Here is a 20,785-nt window from a genome sequence, read left to right as displayed (position 1 = left end):
GATTTTTTCAAACATGATTGGACCTTGACGTAAGATGGCATCCACCCTTAAAAGCCTTTGCTAAACGAAAAACTCCTGGGAACTTCCCTGGCAGTCCAGTGGCTAAGACTCCACGCTCCTAATGCAGCGGGCCCCAGTTCAATCCCTGCTGGGGAATTAGATCCCACGTGCTGCATCTCAGCGTTCACATGCCACAACTAAAGACCCTGCGATGGAGATGGAAGATTCTGGTGCCGCAAGTGAGGCCCAGGGCAGGCAAATAAATAATAAACATTTTTTAAAAATCTAAAAATGCCTGACTTGGACTATGAGTGAGAAATTCATCCAGCTGCCCTCTCGCTACATACTGCAGAACTGAGAGGAAGAAATGTGAAGTCTAACCAGCCAGAATGGTCGTCAAAAAATCCACAAACAATAAATGCTGGAGAGGGTATGGAGAGAAGGGGATTCTCCCACACTGTGGGGAGGCATATAAATTGGTACAGCCACTATGGAGAACAGTATTGTCTTTTAGTCGATAAGTCGTGTCTCTTTTGTGACCTCATGGACTCTAGCCTGCCAGGCTTCCCTGTCCATGGAATTTCCATGGAATACTGGAGTGGGTTGCCTGCATTGACAGGGTGTCCCTTTTACCACTGAGCCACCAGATGGTAAACTGGAAAAAAAAAAACCAAACCCTAAAAATAGATCTACCGTGTGCTGTGCTCAGTTGTGTCCGACTCTTGGCAACCTTTGCACTGTGGCCTGCCAGTCCATGGGATTCTGTTCATGGGATTCTCCAGGCAAGGATACTGGAGTGGGGTGCCATGCCCTCCTCCAGGGGATCTTCCCGACCCAGGGATCGAACCCATATCTCCAGCAGGTCCTGCATCATAGTCAGGTTTTTTACCCACTGAGCCACCTGGGAAGCCCAGAGGTATCATATGACCCTTCAATCCCACTCCTGGGCATATATGTAGAAAAAAACATGGTCTGGAAAGATACATGCACCCCAGTGTTCATTGCAGCACTTTTTACAATAGCTGAGACATGGAAGCAACCTAAATGTCCATCAACAGAGGAATGCACAAATAAAGTGTGGTACATATACACAATGGGATGTTACTCAGCCCTTAAAAAGAATGAAATAATGCCCTTTGCAGCAACATGGACGGACCCAGAGTGTCATGCTGCATGAAGTCAGACAGAGAAGGAGAAAGATCCTATGGCATCTCTTATACGGGCAGTTTATAAACAAATGATACAAATGAACTCAAAATAGAAAGAGACTCACAGACTTAGAACATGAATTTGTTGCTGAGGAAAGCATAGTTAGGGAGTTTGGAATGGACATGTACACACTGCTCTGTTTAAAATGGATAACCAACAAGCACCTATTGTATAGCATATGGAACGCTAGTCAGTATTACGCGGCAGCCTGGATGGGAGGGGAGTTTGGGCGAGAATGGATATACATATATGAAAGGTTGAGTCGCTTCCTTGTTCACCTGAAACTATCACAACATTGTTAATTGGCCATATCCCAATACAAAATAAAAAGTTAACAAAAGATGTGAAGTCTAAGATCTCCCTGAAAAACAAAAAACAAAATGTACCGAAAGATTTCCAGATGCTTCTGCTACCCAAAAGTTGGATTCGCCTCTAGGTGAGTGTGGACCCAAAAGACAGCCAAGTCAAAATCTGAAGGAAGGGCGCATTCCTTGCAGGAAGTAAGGAGAACACCAGGGATCTTTCCTAAAGTGGTGTCAATTCAAACAGCAAAACTGGGGAAGGGGCTTGGGTGGTATATACATATTCATGAAGGGGATTGAGCAGAGGAGAATTCAGCATAGCAGTGGGGCAAAGATGCTCATTGAAATCAGGAGAGTCAGAAAATGTCAACATCACGAACCTTTAGGTTCCAGTAGATCTGGCGGAGGGAGTTTAAATTCTGCAAAATAGCTCAAGAAAGTGCTTCAGGCTAATCTTTACCTTTGAAACAGAACTGGGAGTCTTTACAACGGATTTATTATCTTTGGTACTGTCACTTCTCTTGCCACATAACAGTTTGTTCTCTGTGCCCTTCAGGTTGTTATCACTGAGCTTTTCCGCCTGCTCACCCCCACGTTAGGCTGCACTGTGTTTGCTCTGAGCTCCAGCTTCCTACTAAGCTAGCGCCGCTGTGGTCTCCCTCCAGTCACCATCATAATCATCTACGAGGACCTCATCAGCCATGATGAGATGTTCTCTGCCATCTGCCACATCCGGGAGGTTGCAGACGCGCTGTCGTGGACAGATCGTGTCTGGAGGTGGAAGGGAATATGGCCAGTAGGACAGAGGGCAACACTGATGACTCGCTCTTTGGTGGAAATTTCTTTGCTGAAGACCCCCAAGGATGAAGGTACTGAAAGACACAGCAATCGCTGACATTGATATTGTCATGAACCATCACTTGGAGGAAATCCACTTCACAAAAGAAGCCTACAAGTGAAACGGGAGAGAAAGGGGGTGGGGCACAACCTTGAAAAGGATGGCACAGCCCTAGGACACAACATAAATGGTTAGAGCCAACGGGGTCCAAGATGGTGACAAGACTTAAACTAGACCTTGAGCCTCAGTGTATGCTCACTGTACCGTGTCAGCAAGCTAACTGACACACTCACAGGCGCTCATTAGCATATGAAATTACCCACCCCAATAAAAAGTGGCAACCCCGAACCCTGGAGCCGCTCTTGCCTTCCGAGATGGCCCACGCTCTGCCTGTGGAGCGTTTCTCTCTAAATAAATCCACTTCTCACCTATCACTTTGTCTGTCACAGAATTCTTTCTGCTATGAGACATCAAGAACCTGAGCTTCATTAAGTCCTGAGACCAGGTGTGTGATCTCAGTTAAAAGACCATGAGCTCAAGTCCCAGTGTGGGTTGCATGGTTTTACAAGAAATACGTGAAAGATTACATGAGGTCAATCAAAGGGAAACTTGAAGAGGAGACCAGAAAAACTAAAACCTTTTACGACAGGGGCTGTGGAACAAACCAAGCACATCCTTACTAGTTTCAAAAACGACTGGTTCTTTATTAGTGTACACATGGATTCAGATGGCATGGTTGCTCTGCTGGACTACTGTGAGGACGGTGTGACCCCATACATGATTTTTCTTTAAGGATGGCTTAGAAATGGAAAAATGTGAACACACTTGGCTGTGAGTTTGAAACAACTATCCTCACAACTGGCTGCCTGCTGCTTTTCATCCACACAACACCAGGACTTAGACAACTGGGACTGATGTCATCCTGAGCTTTTCATTTATTTTCTCATTGATTTAGAGCTTCCCTGGTGGCTCAGAGTTGTTGTTGTGTTTTTTTTTTTTTAATTTTAAAATTTTTATTAATTTCTTATTGGAGGTAAACGGCTTGGCGGTGTTGTGTTGGTTTCTGTCGTACATCAACATGAATCAGTCACAGGGATACATATGTCCCCTCCCTCTTGAACCTCCCTCCCGACTCCCACCCAATCCCACTCCTCTAGGCTGTCACAGAGCACTGGGTTCAGCTCCCTCCCTCCCTCGGAATATTCCCACTGGCTCTCTGTTTTACATATGATAATACATCTGTTTCAGTGCTACCCTCTCCTTCCTTCCCTGTGGAGTGGAGGTATGATTTTTGAGGGGAAAAAACACATGTCATGTAGGTTGTCTAAAAATTGTTGTTGTTCAGTCGCTAAGTCATGTCCAACTCTTTGTGACCCCGTGAACTGCAGCATGACAGACTTTCCTGTCCTTCACCATCTTCCAGAGTTTGCTCAAGCTCACATCCATTGATGCCATCCAACCATTTCATCTTCTGTCGTCCCCTTCTCCTCTTGCCCTCAGTCTTTCCAGCATCAGGGTCTTTTCCAGCGAGTCAGCTCTTTGTATCCAGAGGCCAAAGTATTAGAGCTTCAGGTTCAGCATCAGTCCTTCCAGTGAATATTCAGGGTTGATTTCCTTTAGGATTGACTGGTTTGATCTCCTTGCTGTCCAAGGGAATCTCAAGAGTCTTCTCTAGCACCACAATTCAAAAGCATTGATTCTTTGGTGCTCAGCCTTCTATAAAGGTCCAACTCACACATCCCTGTATGATTACTGGATAAACCATAGACTTGACTAGACAGGCCTTTGTCGGCAAAGTGATGTCTCTGCTTTTTAATATGCTGTCTGGGTTTGTCACAGCTTTTCTTCCAAGGAGCAAGCATCTTTAATGTCTAAAACTAACATGCATTTAAACTAAACAAGTCTCATTATTACTGAGACCTGTTCAAGGACAAGTATGGTGGCCAGGCTTAGAACACTAATTAGCTAGGTCTGAAAGGGCTTTTCTCATGTCCTGAAATCTATGCCTGGTTCTCTTTCTCCCCGGCCTGCTACCCTATTTGCTTTCTAACCCTAACTCCTCACTACAGACTGTGCTCATCTGGCCGGTTCTTGTCTCCACGCCTGCCGCCTGCCGGGATGCATGTCTCTTCCGGGTTCCCCAGCTGGACTAGGATGCGTGCAGTAGGCTCTCCATAAACACGTGGGGAATGGCCTTCGCTCGGGCAGCACATACACTAAAATCTGAAGGATACAGAGATAGAGCCCCTGAGCAAAGATGACACGCAAATTCGTGAAGCCTTCCATAAAAAAAAAAAAAAAGAACCGCAACAACAACAATTAAAAAAAACAAAAACGTGTGTAATGAATGAATTCCAAGGCTGGATTTTCAACCCTAAGAAATTCCAGAAAACTGAAAACTGAGGTACCCCGAGGGCTCTCAGAAGCTCTGCATTGGGGAGCAACCCGCAGTGACATCGGAGAGTATCCTAAAATATGCCCTAAGCGAGCAGCATGCCCCCAGCTGGGGTACCCTCCCCTCCCTCCGCACCCCGCCCCTCCCCTCCCTCCGCACCCCGCCCCTCCCCTCCCTCCGCACCCCGCCCCTCCCCTCCCTCCGCACCCCGCCCCTCCCCTCCCTCCGCACCCCGCCCCTCCCCTCCCTCCGCACCCCGCCCCTCCCCTCCCTCCGCACCCCGCCCCGACTTCCGACCCAAGTCCAGAGTGACTCCGCGACTCCTTCTGTTTGCACGCGGCCCACGGCACTCAAGAAGCCTATTTTTCAAGACAGTTGTGAAACAAATCCATAAGCTGGGGGAAAAAAAAGTCTTTTTTGTGGCCCGTACGGGGATCGAACCCGCGACCTTGGCGTTATTAGCACCACGCTCTAACCAACTGAGCTAACCGGCCAGCTGAGCGCAGAGCGCCGCCGGCTCACTTACCAGATAACCACGCCTGCGCCGCATGGAGCCGGCGAAGCGCCTCCGGGCGGAGTCCGCCGCGCCGACTTCCAGCCAGCGCCCGCCCGCCCGCGCTGCCGCGGTCCTCCTAGTCACCGCCGTGGGCCAGATAAAACAACTGAGGCCTTGAGGCCTTTAAGGGGAGGGGAGGAGACTTCTTAGAGCGAACTGGAGGCTTTCACTGGACAAATGCAAGCTGCCCCTGAAACTTCTTAACTGGGGAGTAGGATTCTCCAACTCAGTGCTATTTTTATTCATCACTGCCAATCTCACAGCGTGGAAACTTCGTATATCAAGAGCATGGCTAAGTCACTTCAGTCGTGTTCGACTCTGTGCGACCCCATAGACGGCAGCCCACCAGGCTCCCCCGTCCCTGGGATTCTCCAGGCAAGAACACTGGAGTGGGTTGCCATTTCCTTCTCCAATGCATGAAAGTGAAAAGTGAAAGTGAAGTCGCTCTTGTGTCCGACTCTTCACGACCCCATGGACTGCAGCCCACCAAGCTCCTCTGCCCATGGGATTTTCCAGGCAAGAGTACTGGAGTAGGGTGCCATTGCCTTCTCCAATCAAGAGCATTGGGCACTGCTAAATGAAGTTTGGAAAATGCAGAAAACCAGATAAAGGACCAAAGAACCTCCGAATTCCCCACCGCCCTGAGAAACAATGGCTACTGGGGTCTTGGCATCCTTCCTGCCAATCTGTTTTCATTGGACGGTGTATTAAATATATGCAACCTTGTGAAAAAGAGAATAATTTTTATGTTGCTTTTTGTACTGAACATTCTATTACATGTATATCTCTAAGTGATTGAAAATGTCATTTTAAGTGGTTCCTCAATGTTTCTTAAGTAAGGCATAGTTTTTCCTCCTCCCTCCTTTTGGAAATGTCTGGAAATTGTCGTCATTTTGCCCTCTTTTGTTAACTAGCCCATGAATAAATCATGAAATAGCTGTGGAATGGGCAATGTGATAGCCACTGCAAAGGCAAAAGGTCTGTATGAAAAAAAAAAAAAAACAAAAACAGCAGAAACGTGCTGGGAAGACAAAACCCAAAGACGTCCATTCCTCCAGCTGTGTGTCCTCGGGGTTTCTTGGTCCCTGAGAGGCCCTAGCTGCCTGCGCTAATGAGCAGGTGCTCCAGAGCGCAGACACGGAGCTCCAGCTTTTCACCTAGTCTACGCCTCTGGTCTGATCACCCAAAAAAAGTGCTCCCGAGGGAGACGTCTCATCAAGGTTCCCTGTTGCAAGCAGCAGAAGCCAAGCCTAGTTAATCTTAACTGAACAGATTTAATTGAAAAGATGTGAAGTAGGGAATTTCCCAGTGGTTAAAATGCTGAGCCATCATTGGCAACGCTCCAGGTTCGATTCCTGGTGGGGGAAGTAAGATCTCATAAGCCTCCAGGTGTGGCCAAACTATAAATAAAATAAATGTCATGAAAAGATGCACAGGGAACCCAAAGCCCCGGCTCTGTGACAACCTAGAGGGGTGGGCTGGGGAGGGAGGTTTCAGAGGGAAGGGACATATATATATCGATGGCTGATTCATGTTGATGTACGGCAGACACCATCACAATATTGTAATCATCCTCCAATTAAATAGAAGTAAAAAATAAGTATCATGAAAAGATGTGAAGTTCTTCACCTCACCACCAGGAGGGCTGGAGAACCAAGCGTGGACAAACAGCCACTCAGTCAAAACATCCTCATTCAGCCTGGCCATACCCTAAGCCCCAGAAATCGGCTGTGAGCAAAACAGACCTAATCTGGTTTTCAGGGAGCTCAGACCTGTGCTGCATCAGCGCAGGCGGCTAGGGCCTCTCAGGGACCAAGAGACCCCGAGGACACACGGCTTGGGGAATGGACGTCTTTGGGTTTTGTCTTCCCAGCACTTTCTGTTTTTTTTTTTTTTTTTTGCATACAGACCTTAGCCTTTGCAGTGGCTGTCACAGTGCCCATTCCACAGCTATTTCATGATTTATTCATGTGCTAGTTAACAAAAGAGGGCAAAATGACGACAATCTCCAGACATCTTCAAAAGGAGGGAGGAGGAAAAACTCTGCCTTACTTAAGGCATGGACAGGTTTGGCAAAGACACATTTTAGAGTGCTTAGACGAGCTTAGGTGCCATGCTGAGTGTATTAAACGGTGGTGCTAGTGGAGGGTTGATTGGACAAGTTCCTGGAGACTGGGACGCTTGACTGTGTTCTCAAGGACAAGGATAGATCGGTGTAAGCCAAGAGGGTAGAGTGAGCTGCCTACGATGAGTTGTAGGCAGGCATCCTGCCCATTTTGCTTACAGGTGAATGTCCAGAGTCTAGCACCCTGTCTGGAATAATTCATGATTAATAAACAGGAGTCAGGTTGTTACTGAACCAAACTTGGGTCCCCTCGTTTGTTTACTGTAAAGCTCACCTACTGGCCCCAGGTTATGGTGAAGGAAAGGGTGACATCTATTGTAGGGAGCCAAGCAAGGAGTCCAGCAGAGCTGGTGCTCGGAATACCCCAACCCCCCAGTGGGTTTCAGCAAAGCATTTTTAAAGGCCAGGTGAGGGGGGGGCGCATCATGGGGTGTGTGATGAGCTCATACACAGTTCTCTGATTGGGTGCTAGCGGTAACGGGATGGTGTCACGGGGTTAACCTTATCACTCCTTAAGCATCAGTAGGCCTGGGGCTTTGCGCTCATGGTCATCAAGAAGTTAATTCCTTCCATTTGGTGGTGGTTGTTCGCACCTGTAAACAACTCAGGAGCTGTGCAACAGATACTGTTATCTAGGCGCTTCCAAGAGAAGCCAGACCAGAGGACATGGGGGAGGGCGTCTGTCCCGGGAAGGCCCCAGAGGGTTCTCAGTTACAAGATGGATACACGAACTAATTTCAAAATTATCTAACACTTTAAAACAAAGTCAGATAAAGTTATTTCTCTGAGTTCAAACTGTCCTTTTCTGGCCCAGCCCTGATAGGGTTGCCAGAGTTAGCAAATACTTTAGCATAAGTCTGTCCTGTGCACTATCTGGGGCATGCTTCTACTAAACCAGCGGCTTCCCAGGTGGCCCTTGCGGTAAAGAACCCACCTGGCCAATGCAGGGGACATAAGAGAAGCAAGTTCCATCCTTGGGAGGGAAGATCTGGAGGAGGGTGTGGCAGCCCAGTCTAGTATTCTAACCTGGAGAATCCCACGGACAGAGGAGCCTGGCGGGCTACAGTCCACGGGGTCGCGAAGAGTCGGACACGATCGCAGAAGAGACTTAGCACGCAGACTAAACCAGTATGCGGTTGATCTGAAATTCGGTTTCAGCTGGGCATCCTGTACTGTATCGGGCAATCCCACAGCCGGAGTAACAGCCGCTTGAAAGACCCCCCCCCCCAACCTGCTCCTTTCCCCGCTTTCTTCTGCCACAGCCTCATCACCCTCTTTCGTGGTTGTTCCAGCCACGTTTCCTGAGCAGACAAGGCCACCCAGGATTCAAGGTCGGGAGACGCAGTGACTAAGAATAGACGGCAGGGGGCACCCTAGACCGACGTAGGGAGCTGCGCACTTGGGTGCCTGGGCTCCACGGAGTCCGGTGCTGGCGGAAGGCTGCAGCGCTCTTCTTCAAACCTGTCTGAACTTCTCCGGCCATTTCTCACCCCATCTTACAGGGCTTCCAGGACAAACAAGTCCTAATTTTCAATCTTTGAGTTAGAAAAACACATACATAATCAGAATTAAACCCGTATAGTTACATGGGTTTTTAAATATCCAAGGGGGTGCTCTGTTGCAGGCAACTATCTCAGATTTTGGTTGTTTGCTTTAAAATCAACTTATAAAACGTGTCATTCTGTTTATAAATTGAAACCTTTGGTATGAAAATAAAGGCACCATTGTATTCGTCTCCTCTCAGAGCGTGTATTAGTCACCTGGTTCCTCTGTCCATGGGATTCTCCAGGCAAGAATACTGGGGTGGGTTGCCATTCCCTTCTCCGACTCAGGGATTGAACTGGGGTCTTCTGCACTGCAGGCAGATTCTTTGCCATCTGAGCCACCAAGGGAAGTCCATTCATTTCCTAGAGGTGCCATAATAAAATCCCACAAACCGGGTGATGGAAACAACACAATTATTCGCTCACAGTTTTGGAGGCCACAAGTCCAAGGTCAAGTGTCTTCGAGGTTGGTTCCCTCTGAAGGTTCTGAGGAAGAACCTGTTCCGGGCCCGCTCCCACGCTCCTGGCACTTTGCTGGCATTCTTGGATGCTCCCCAGCTTGCAGAAGCATCACTCATCTCTCCCTCCAAACTCACACTCACGGACCCCAGGTTCCTTGAACAGCACCAGGCACAGCACACATTCAATTAACTATTTGTTAAATGAATGTCAAATTCACTGTGCTGAGCATTTCACAGCCTTTTCGATCTGGAAACGTGTCCTTTTGTCCTGGCAATTTTTTTTCCTGTTTTGGCCATGCAGCGAGGTTTGTGGGATCTTTGTTCCCCAACCAGAGATTGAACCCATGATCCTGCAGTGGAGTCTTAACTACTGGGCCACCGGGGAAGTCCCCTTTTTATATTTTTCATTTTGACTCGGGGCCCTGGTGCGCGGAGACAAAGAGAGAGCAAAGCACTTTCAACACTGAAGCTGAATTCTTGCCAGCCGATTCTGGAGAAAAAAGAAAGAAGGGTAGGAAAAAAGAGAAGCGAAATGCTTCATTGTACAATATGTACTATGTCAAAGCTGTTAGATAATACAAAAGAAAAACAGACAAACAGAAGGGTTTTCCAGATGTTGCTTCTCATTTGCTACAACAAATAGGTTGATTCAAGGGACTCGTAAAATGTACTTCTTGAGAGTACGTGCATGCATTGGAGAGCTTTTATAAAGGTCTCTTTTAGACACAACAGCTGGAGAAGGACAGGGAGCTAGAAGCCGAAGACCTGGGTCAGAGCCCAGGGGGCCGCCAGTCAGTGGGTGATTTTGGTAAAGACCTTCCCCTCTCTGGATCCCCAACAACGGGCCATATGACTTCCACAACCCGTCAGTCTGCCTGTTCAAGGATTAAGGTTTACCCTCGTTATCGTTGTTTAGTTGCTAAGTCGTGTCCAACTGTGTGACTCGAACTGTAGCCCACCAGCTTCCTCTATTCATGGGATTTCCCCAGACAAGAATACTGGAGTGGGCTGCCATTTCCTTCTCCAGGAGAACCTTCCTGACCTGGGGATCAAACCTGTGTCTGCCGCTTGGCACTTTATCACTGAGTCGCCTGGGAAGCCCAAGGTTTGCCCTAGATGCTCAACACTCGTCGGAAGTCGGCTTGCCCCTCCTCACGGAGGAGTGACAGCGCAGGTGACGGCTGATGGTGTTTCTTGATTAGTCAACAACCTGTATCGAACATTTGTTCTCTGCCAGGCCTGTTTTAGACCTGATGCAGAATCCAGCCTCCATACACTGACACCAAATTAAATTTTGGAGACAGAGTTCTGGGTGAAGTGGAAAAGAATGGGCTTCCCTGGTGGCTCAGCAGGAAAGAGTCCACCTGACAATGCAGGAGACAGGGTGCGACCCCTGGGTCGGGAAGATTCCCTGGAGGAGGGCACGGCAACCCACTCCAGTATTCTTGCTTGGAGAATCCCGCGGACAGAGGAGCCTGGCTGGCTGTCGTCCATAGGGTCACAAAGAGTCAGACATGACTGAAGCAACTTAGTACGGACGCACTCATGCTATACAACAAAGTGACCCGTTATACACACGCACACATATATGTGCAATCTATTTCATATTCTTTTCCGTTATGGCTTATCACAGGATATTGAACGTAGTTTCCCGTGCTATCCAGCAGGACCGTGTTCATTCATTCTGCACGTGCCCATTTGCGCCTGCTAGGTCCTCCATTCCCCCTTCGGCTTGCCTGCTCCTCCTTTGTCTCCACATCTCCTCCCTTCCCTAGCTGGCAACCGCGTGCACCTGCTCCTTGGGACCCAGGGGAGGTCATGGAGGCTGAATGACGTCTATTTCCTACAAACAAGACACTGAAAGGGGGACACAGAAAGGCTTTTGTGCCCAGGAGTCCTACAGGGTCTTGCCTGGTTTCAGAGTCTGGGCAAAATCAAACAATATCCTCTAGAGAGACAGAGATATCACATCTACTCTTCACTCTTTGCCTCACTCTTTGCAGAGGGTATTTTTATCCTCATTGTTCAGAAATGAGGAAACACTGGCCCTGTAACTTGGCTGGAGTCACCCACTTGGTTCGCTGATTGGGGTCACTCACTTGGCTCACTCTCCTACCACTTTAAGAATTTTTCTATTCTCTTCTTAGGAAAAGTTTTTTCCCACTTAAAAATCTATTGTTCCATGTGCCTTTCTGTTGGAAAAGTGCCTGGACTCCTCTTTAGCCTGACATTGACTTGCTTTGCATCCACACTTGACCACAACCTCATTTGTAACTGCTTGGGTTAACTGCCATTCTTCATGTTCATTTGAATGGCTGATGTTCTTGCTCTTATTTCACATTCCTGCTCTTGCTAAGTTTCCTCTGAGATACATTTATTATTTATTTTTATATTATTATTATTATTTTGGCCATGCCACATGGCTTGTGGGATCTCAGTTGCCCAACCAGGGGTTGAACACAGGCCCCAGCAGCAAAAGCGCTGAGTCCCAACCACTAGGTTACCAGGGAACTCCATTATTTTCTTTTTCTTTTTTTTTCATTATTTTCTAAAGTCAATCTGATTTCTAATATCCATAGGTAGATTTGCGTTTCATCCACCTCACCGAGGTTAACATGTGTGAAATTTCTGTCTTCCCTAATTTTTCTAACTTCTGCCCATTTCCTGCTTTGAACGTTAATTAAGAAGCTCAGCAGAAACAGATTGTCTGCTAAACATAGCTTGAATCTCTTGAGACTGGAAATTAGGGAAAAGCTAATGTTGGGATACAGGATGAACTGTCTGAGGAACAGTTTTGGAATGAGTCAAAAGGCGCAAGTGGCTATAATTAGGTGCTATTCATGCAGAGCTTTAAAAGCAGAGCTCCAAGGATGCAGGCTGGTTTCATTCACAAGCATCTTGTGAGCATGTGACATGTCCCTGGTGGCTGTATGTACTGAGCGGGCAAGGGGCTCAGGGCAGGGCCCTCCCTGGAGGAGCTCGCAGCCCATTATTTCTCGTCTGTCCATTCTTCCTTTGTCACTTAGTGCAAGAGTGGTCTAAACAAGCAAGGGCCTAGGCCACACACCTGAAACCCGAGAAGGCTGAGTCTGCTGTCTATGAACTCTACAGAAAGACTTCCCAGGCTATTCTGAAGTAGCATTTCCTAGTCTTCTTAGAATTAAAGAAAGAATGAGCTAGTGGATCTCAAAATATGGTCGTTAAGTGCAGCAGTGGCATCACCTGGGATTCTGTTGGAGATGCACATTTTCTTTCTTTTTAATATTTATCATACTTATTTATTTGGCTGCACCGGGTCTTCAAGTTGAGTCTGGTGGGATCTAGTTCTCTGACCAAGAATGGAACCTGTGCGCCCCCCACATCGGGAGCGCAGAGTTTTAGCCACTGGATCACCAGGGAAGTCCCAAGACATGAATTTTCAAATGCCACCCCAGAATGACAAACTCAGGAAGTCTGTGGTTGGGGCCCTGCAGAGTCCAGAATCACCTGAAGGCAGGTGAGTTCAGCGCAGGTTAAAGATTGAGAACCTCCGCTCTAGGCAAAATCTCACACAGTTCCCTTTCTGCCTTCCTGCTAAGGTCCCAGTTTGTTTCCTTTGATCTTCCACTCCGAAGGCCCTCCCACTCTCCTCTCCCAAGGCCTCCAAGTTCGAAGTGCAGGTTGCAGACCCGGGTGCTGGTGTCCGTGGCCTGGAGGGCTGAAGTCCAATAGCCCCTGCTCACCTGCAGAGGAGCACCAAGGCTGTGTCTGCCTACAGGGGACGCCTTGCTGTGACCCTTCCTCAGGATCAGGACCCCCCTGGGCTTCCTCAGGATTTCACTACTAATTGTCCACAGTGGTGAACAGAAGATCCAGATGATGATATAAAATGCATTCACCGGTTCACCTTTTAACAGGTATTCAGTGACTACCCAGAAAGTCCTTTCGCCTGCAGAAGAGATAAGACAGGTGGGTGGGCTAAGAAGCTTAGAACCTACCTTGGTAGAAGAAAGGGATATGAAAAAGACAATGTGAGAAAGAAAGAGAGATCAGTGTGACTTAAATACAAGTCCCCATGTAAGGGGAAAGACCACAAGGAGAAAGAGGAGAGAAATCAATTCCAGTGATCTGGAGAGATTAGATGTGGCTTTTCAGAGCCAACAAGGACAGGACCACCCACAGTAATACCCACACCTCATCCACTGAGAGAATGTAGACCATTCTCAGCAATCGGACTGCCGGCGCTCCAGAAACGTCGACATGACTCTGAGCTAGTAGCAGCAGCACTCAGTGGCTAAGTCATGACTCTGCGCTTACTCTGAAGGGACGCACAGTGAAGGGCCCCAGAGTCTCAGTGGAGGGACTTCGATCACGTCAACGTAGCATTCAGTCTCCTCGGAAAGGAAAAGAAGAGGCTCCAAGTTGACAAATGGTGGGGAAATAAAAAGGAACTGGTTACTGTTTGCACGATCTGTAGTCGTGTACAGAACATGATCAAAAGTGTCACACTGGGCTTCTGTTACAAGATGAGGTCTGTGTGTGCTCACTTCCCCATCGATGTTGCTATTCAGGAGAATGGTTCTTTTGCTGAAATCTGAAAATTTTGGGGGTGGAAAATACATCCACAGGGTTCAGAAGAGGCCAGACATTGTTTATACAGTACCTCAAGCCCAGGAAGATGAGTCGAGTCTTTAAGGAAACCACATGGAACTTGTGTCAGATTCAGCAAGCCACAAGGATATCAGAAAATTTTTGGATGGTATCTACGTTTCTGAAAAAGGAACAGTTCAGCAGGCTGATGAATAAGCTCTTGGTGGTCCGGCTATAGAAACCACAAGATGCCAGATGATTCTTTGGACTCATTTGTGATATTTTAAAGATGAAATAAAAGCTCTTTTGATTTGAAAAAAAAAAACACACAATACCAGCAATAATCACCCTGTTTTTTTTTCCATTCACTTGATAAAATTCACATAATGGACCATTCTAACCATTTAATACATACAATTCAGTGATTTTTACTAGACTTACAAAGTTGTGCAGCCATCACCAGTATCTAATTCCAGAATGCTGTCAACACCACAAAAAGAAATCCCTTACCTGTTTAGCAGTCACTCTCATTCCCACAGTCCCTGGAAGCCTGTATCTACATTCTGTCTCTATGGATTTGTCCAGTCTGGAATTCCTCTGTAAACGGAATCATACAACAGGTGGCCTTTTGTGTCTGGCTTATTTCACTTAGTATCATGTTTTTGAGACTGATTTACGGGTTTGGAGTTCCCTTCTGGGGCAATGAAAATGTTTTGGAGCTAGATAAAGGTGATGGTTCCACAACTTCATGAATGTACTGAATGTCATATTTTAAAATGGTTGATTCTATGTTATGTGAATTTTGACTCAAATTTTTAAAGTGAAGTAAAAAAAAAAACAAAACAAAGTAGATACCTTTTGATGCCTTCAGATTGTGATGCTGGAGAAGACTCTTGAGGGTCCCTTGGACTGCAAGGTTATCAAACCAATCAGTCCTAAAGGAAATCAACCCTGAATATTTATCGAAAAGACATGCTGAAGCTGAAGCGCCAATACTTTGGCCTTCTGATTCGAAAAGGTGACTCACTGGAAAAGCTCCTAATGCTGGGAAAGACTGAAGGCAAAGGAGAAGAGGGAGGCAGAGGATGAGATGGTTAGATAGTATCACCGACTCAAGGGACATGAATTTGAGCAAACTCCAGGAGACAGTGAAGGACAGGGAAGCTTGGCATGCTGCAGTCCATGGGGTTGCAAAGGGTCGAACACTACCTAGCGACTGAACAACAACAGCAACAACCTTTTGACTCAGCAGCTCCACTTGAAGAATTTCTCCTACGGGTATACACGAACGTATGGAACATGATGTATGTTCAGGGCTGGTCACTGCAGCAGTGTGTGAAAGATCAGCTTATTAGAAACAACCGAGATGTCCAGCAGGGAACCAGTTAAACAAGAGATGGTGCAACCATGAAGTGGAACTGCCCAGGTGGCTCAGGGGTAAAAGAATCCGCTTGTCAATCGAGGAGTCGAAGGAGGTGAGAGTTAGATCCCTGGGTCAGGAAGGTCCTCGAGAGGAAGAAACGGCAACCCATTTCAGTACTCTTGCCTGGAGAATCCCATGGACAGAGGAGCCTGGTGGGTCATAGTCCATGGGGTCGCAAAGAGTCGGGCACGACTGAGCGCGCACACAGACAGCCGTGAACTAGAGGAGCCATTAAACAAAATAATGAAGCTCTCTGGGTCCTGTCAGGGGAAAGCATCCAAGGTAAAGTATCAAGTGAAAAATGCAAAATACAAAGCAGGGTCTATACGAGACTACCACTGGTGTAAGAAAGAGGGGAAAAAAATAAAAGCTCTCTTACGAGTTACCTACTTTATGCGGAGAGGAACTGGGGACAGAACAGTGGGAGGGAGGATTTCCACTCTGTTCTGTTTTTGTTATTTTTGAATCTTGAGTCGCGGGGCTATATTATCTACAGTCAATGGATATTCAATTGTAACATGCGACTGCAAAGAAAAGGTATCAATTGACAATTATTTAGTGTCTCAGCCCAGTTAAAGCTCAAGGCTGTCGTCCAGGCATTAGGTCCCAAATCACTAAATTCTCAGGACGGCTGGGGAGAGCGATCCCAGAGAAAGCCGCCTACACTCAAAAGCCGGGACCGGCTTAAGGCCGCAAGGAGGGTTGCTTAGCAACTTGAGCGAGGAGGCGGGCCATACTGCGCACGCGTACATGTAGGACCAGAGGGCGCCGATAGGTCGTTTTGCGCACGCGCGGTCTCCGGCCTCGGAGTGGTCGGGACCTGACGGTTGCTAGGGTGACAGGGATACAACATGGCGGCCGGATCCCAATGCTCTCCGTTTAGGGAACACCACGGAGGCCCTAGTTCGGGACTCTGCCTCTAAGGAGTGGAAGCCAGGGCCCACACCTTCTATCCCTTTCTTCTCCGTCCAGTATCGGCAACGGGTTGTCGCCGGCTTCCGCATCCAGGATGAAGAGTTGAGTGGAGCCGCGAGGGGCGGGACCAGAGGGCGAGTGGCGGCGGGTGGGGGCCGGCTTCGCGAGGCTCTCGGTGGGCGTGGGAGGTGGGCAGTGTGGGGACCCCAAATCTCGGTGGGCTGCCGGGGACCCGCGTCCCCGGGGGCAGCCGGAGGGGGCAGCCCGAGGGGTTCAGGGCTGGTCGGGCTGTGAGGGGTCTCAGAACGTCGACCCGAGTCCAGCTGAGGTTTATTTTGGTGCGAGGTTACATTAGAGTTTGGGGAGTTTTTCATTCTTTTAAATGGTGGCAGTAATGTAGTGAGCGGTTACAGTGTGGCTTCCTACCTTTTATTGTCATTGGTTTAGTAGGCAGTTGAGAGGAAAGCTGGGCTGTGTATTTTACTTTATTATTATTTTGGGGTCAGGTAGTGCTGCTTTCGGAGAAGGAAATGGCAACCCACTCCAGTGTTCTTGCCTGGAGAATCCCATGGACGGAGGAGCCTGGTGGGCTGCAGTCCATGGGGTCGCTAGGAGCCGGACACGACTGAGCAACTTCACTTTCACTTGTCACTTTCATGCATTGGAGAAGGAAATGGCAACCCACTCCAGTGTTCTTGCCTGGAGAATCCCAGGGATGGCGGAGCCTGGAGGGCTGTCATCTATGGGGTCGCACAGAGTCGGACACGACTGAAGCGACTTAGCAGCAGCAGCAGCAGTACTGCTTTTGTCAGAACTTCTTTACGGAAATTTTGGAAGAGCCTTTCAGTAACAGCGTTGCTGGGAAGTTATGAAATTAGTCATCCTTGAAAATGTGAGGAGTACCATATTTATCTGTGCTTCAGTTTGTGGATTATGAACAATCCAAGCGTAATCAACTAGAATGGGCTGCTTTTTTATTTTTACATTACTGTACAGATATACTTGTCATTTATGCTGTGAACCTGAGGTCCAGAAAAACTCCAACCTGTGAAAAGATTAAATTATGTTGGGTGTAGTTATGATGTTAAATTTGCATTGTATCCTGATTGTCAATTGGTAATTGGTATATGGCATAAATTGTGTAACAAAGATGTTTAAAACAATTAATTCATCTCATTCATCCTTTCCAAGACATTCTTATTTTCTTCATATAATTAATTTTCCCCTGCACTGGGTCTTCATTGCTTCAGGCAGGCTTTCTCTAGTTATATCCTGTGGGGCCCACTCTTTGTTGTGGTGCCTGGGCTTACTGTGGTGGCTTCTCTTTTTTTCTGAGCACAGGTTCTGGTGCGCAGGCTTCAAGAGTTGGAGCACTTGGGCTCAGTAATTGCGGCTCACAGGCTTTAGTTGCTCCCAGGCAAGTGAAATGTTCCCTGACCAGGATTGAACCTGTGTCCTCTACATCGACTGGAGGATTCTTACCCACTGTACCACCAGCGAAGTCCAAGAGGTTCTTATTTTCTTTTGTTAGATATTGTTTACGTGATTATCTTTTTCAGTAACGCACCCAAAGCAGCAGTTAGAATACAAGGTCTACAGAAGGCTTTACATTTTTATGTATAGTGTGGACTTATATACACATTATTTTTTACTGTATTCTTTTTTTTTTCCTTCCCAGCTATTCATTTTGAAAAATTTCGAATCTACAGAAAAGTTGCAAGAAGAGTACACTATCCGTGCACCCTTCACCTAGATGCTCCACTTGCCTTGTGTTTGTGTACTGTCTCACTGTGCTCTGGCATTTTCTGTCTCTCTCCGTTATGTATTTATTTTCACTAAACCTTTTGAGAGTTAGCTGTAGACATCATTACATTTCACCATTCGTAATTCAGCAAGTATCTGCTAAGAACAAGAACATTCTCCTACATAATCACGGTAAATAGCATGCTGATACAATACTGTTATGTAATATGCAGTCTATAGCTCACATTTCCCCAGTTATCCCAGTAATATCCATGATAGGTGTTTTTATTTTTTCCAGGATCCCAGTCAAAAATCACAAATGTTAGCATATATGTACATATATATATATACACACACACACATAGTACATAGACACACACGATCTATATGTTAACGTTTGCATTTTATGATTTGTATCTTTTAAACTTTTGTTTTTTAAAAACTGTTTGTTTATTGATTTGCCTGTACCGGGTCTTAGCTGCAGCATGCGGGATCTTCAGTGTGGAGTCCTAGTTGTGGCACATGGGATCTGGTTCCCTGAGCAGGCATCGAACCCAGGGTCCCTGCATTGGGAGCTCGGAGTCTTAGCCACTGGGCCACGAGGGAAGTCCCAAAGGGTGCACTTTAAATTTTAAAATTTTGTTTTTTTTCAAGTATAATTGACCCACAACACTGCTAGTCCCAGCTGCACAGCGTAGTTATAGTGTTTCTACACATTACAAAATGATCGTTTTTATGAGTTTATGAATAATTGTACGTCTTTTTGTATTTTCATGATGTTTAGTAATTCAGGTCACCATTTTTCCCACAGTGCATGAACTAATTAATTTGGTACAGCCTTCTTTATTGAAGGATCTTGACCTTGTTTTTAGTGATTTGGTTTGAAGTACTTTCTCTCTCAAAGAGTGTAGGAATTAGAAGCTGAATCCTCTTTTAAACTCTAGTTGAGAGTTACACTTAGTAACTAACTTGCCCCTTAGTTCTGACTGGAGAAGGATATGGCAACCCAGTCCAGAATTCTTGTTTGGAAGATCCTGTGGATGAGAACCCTGGTGGAGTATAGTCCATAGGGTCGCAGGAGTCGGCCACGACTGAACAACTAAGACAACGTAGTTCTGATGCTTATCACCTGCCTTGATTAAGATCTTTAGAAGCAGTTTTAATACAAATAGTTGGATTTGGGTGTGACAGTTTTAGAATTGCACAAAAAGTGAATTTGAACTCCATTTTCATGCTTTAAGGCTCTAATTCCACTTAAACAGGCCTTGGTTTGGTGGAAATGAATGGAATCTGACTGTGAACAACTTATTTATCTTCTGTGTTCTCTCTGCCTTTTTCATGTAGCTATGTGATTTAGACTTCTAAACACTTGTCTGTTTGTTTTGTCTGTGCTGGGTTTCCGTCGCTGTGTACTCGCAGTCTTTCTCTAGTCGGCGAGTGGTGGCTGCTCTCTATGTGCAGTTCCGGGCTTCTCATTGCAGTATCTTCTCTTGTTGCTGGGCAGGGACTCTAGGGTCGTGGGCTTAGTCACTCCAAGGCAAGTGGGACCTTTCCAGACCAGGAATCAAATCTGTGTCTGCTGCACTGGGAGGCAGTTCCCAGCCATTGGCCATCAGGGAAGTCCTATCAATGTTTATTTATACTCCTCAGCATATAAGCCTTCCACTTTCTTGGTAGGATTTGTTTTTATTATTTTTGACGTGATTTAAAAGGGATTATTTTTTATATTCCTTTTCTGGTATTTCGTTGTTAGTGTAAAGAAATGCAACCAATTTCTGTATGTTAATCTTGTATCCTGTTGCCTTGCTGAACTTTTTTTTTTTACATCAAAACAATTTATTAACAGAAAGCAATAATTTGAGTTCTGTTCACTGATGGGGACCACAGTGATCCCCCTTCCTGCAGGTGCTGTCGGAGGGGATGGGGGTGACATCTTCAATCCACCCAGTCTTCATCCCTGAGTGGGCAAGGGCTCTGAGCGCTGACTTGGCCCCTGGTCCAGGAGTCTTGGTCCTGTTTCATCCTGTGTCCCGGATTTGATGTGGAGGGCAGTCAGGCCCAGCTCCTTGCATCTCTGGGCTACATCCTGGGCAGCCAACGTGGCAGCATATGCAGAGGACTCATCTCGGCCAGCCTTCACCTGCATCCCACCAGTTACACGGCAGATGGTTTCCTTGCCAGAAAGATCGGTGACGTGCACAGAAGTGTCGTTGACGGATGCAAAGATGCGGCACACACCAAATACGTTTTCTCCTCCAGCCACCTGAGGGCTGAGGCTGATGACCTGGTCTTCCTTCTTTTCCTTCCCTTTGTGAGGTGCCATTTCTGTGCGTCTTCTCCAGACTCCGCCACCGGAAAGAGAGGGTGGATGCCTTGCTGAACTGAATCAGTTCTTGTAGTTTGTGTGTCCTTAGGGTTTTCTATATATAGTATCATGTCATCTGCATATAATGACAATTTTACCTCTTCCATTCCAGTCTGGCTATCTGTTGTCTTGTCTGATTGCTGTGGCTAGATCTTCCAATACTATGTTACATAAAAGTGGTGAGAGTGGGCATCCTTATCTTGTTCCAGATTTTAGTGGAAAGGCTAAGAGCCTTTTCATTTTTATTCAGTTCAGTTCAGTTCAGTCGCTAAGTCGTGTCCAACTGTTTGCAACCGCATGGACTGCAGCATGCCTGGCTTGCCTGTCCATCACCAACTCC

General features: G+C 46.8%; 1 protein-coding gene, 1 non-coding gene and 2 pseudogenes across 2 annotated transcripts; 2 read left to right on the top strand and 2 right to left on the bottom strand.

The window, feature by feature from the left end:
- Positions 1-211: 211 nt before the first annotated feature.
- Positions 212-3,184, top strand: LOC138095032 (translationally-controlled tumor protein pseudogene; annotated as a pseudogene).
- A 1,980-nt stretch (positions 3,185-5,164) lies between these two features.
- TRNAI-AAU (transfer RNA isoleucine (anticodon AAU)) lies at positions 5,165-5,238 on the bottom strand. The gene has a single exon. It is a non-coding gene; the product is annotated as a tRNA-Ile (tRNA).
- Positions 5,239-5,292: 54 nt separating this feature from the next.
- On the top strand, positions 5,293-14,215 carry LOC138095031 (large ribosomal subunit protein uL6 pseudogene; annotated as a pseudogene).
- Positions 14,216-19,948: 5,733 nt separating this feature from the next.
- On the bottom strand, positions 19,949-20,415 carry LOC138095030 (small ribosomal subunit protein uS11-like). Its single transcript, XM_068990994.1, is given in 2 exon segments — positions 19,949-20,115; positions 20,118-20,415. Coding segments are annotated over 2 exon segments (453 nt in total). The 5' UTR covers positions 20,404-20,415.
- Between the last annotated feature and the right edge of the window lie 370 nt (positions 20,416-20,785).

The sequence above is a fragment of the Capricornis sumatraensis genome, chromosome 19, assembly GCF_032405125.1.
Source record: "Capricornis sumatraensis isolate serow.1 chromosome 19, serow.2, whole genome shotgun sequence".
NCBI lineage: Eukaryota > Metazoa > Chordata > Mammalia > Artiodactyla > Bovidae > Capricornis > Capricornis sumatraensis.
Note: the sequence above shows the minus strand (reverse complement) of the source record. Positions and strands in the feature narration are given on the sequence as shown.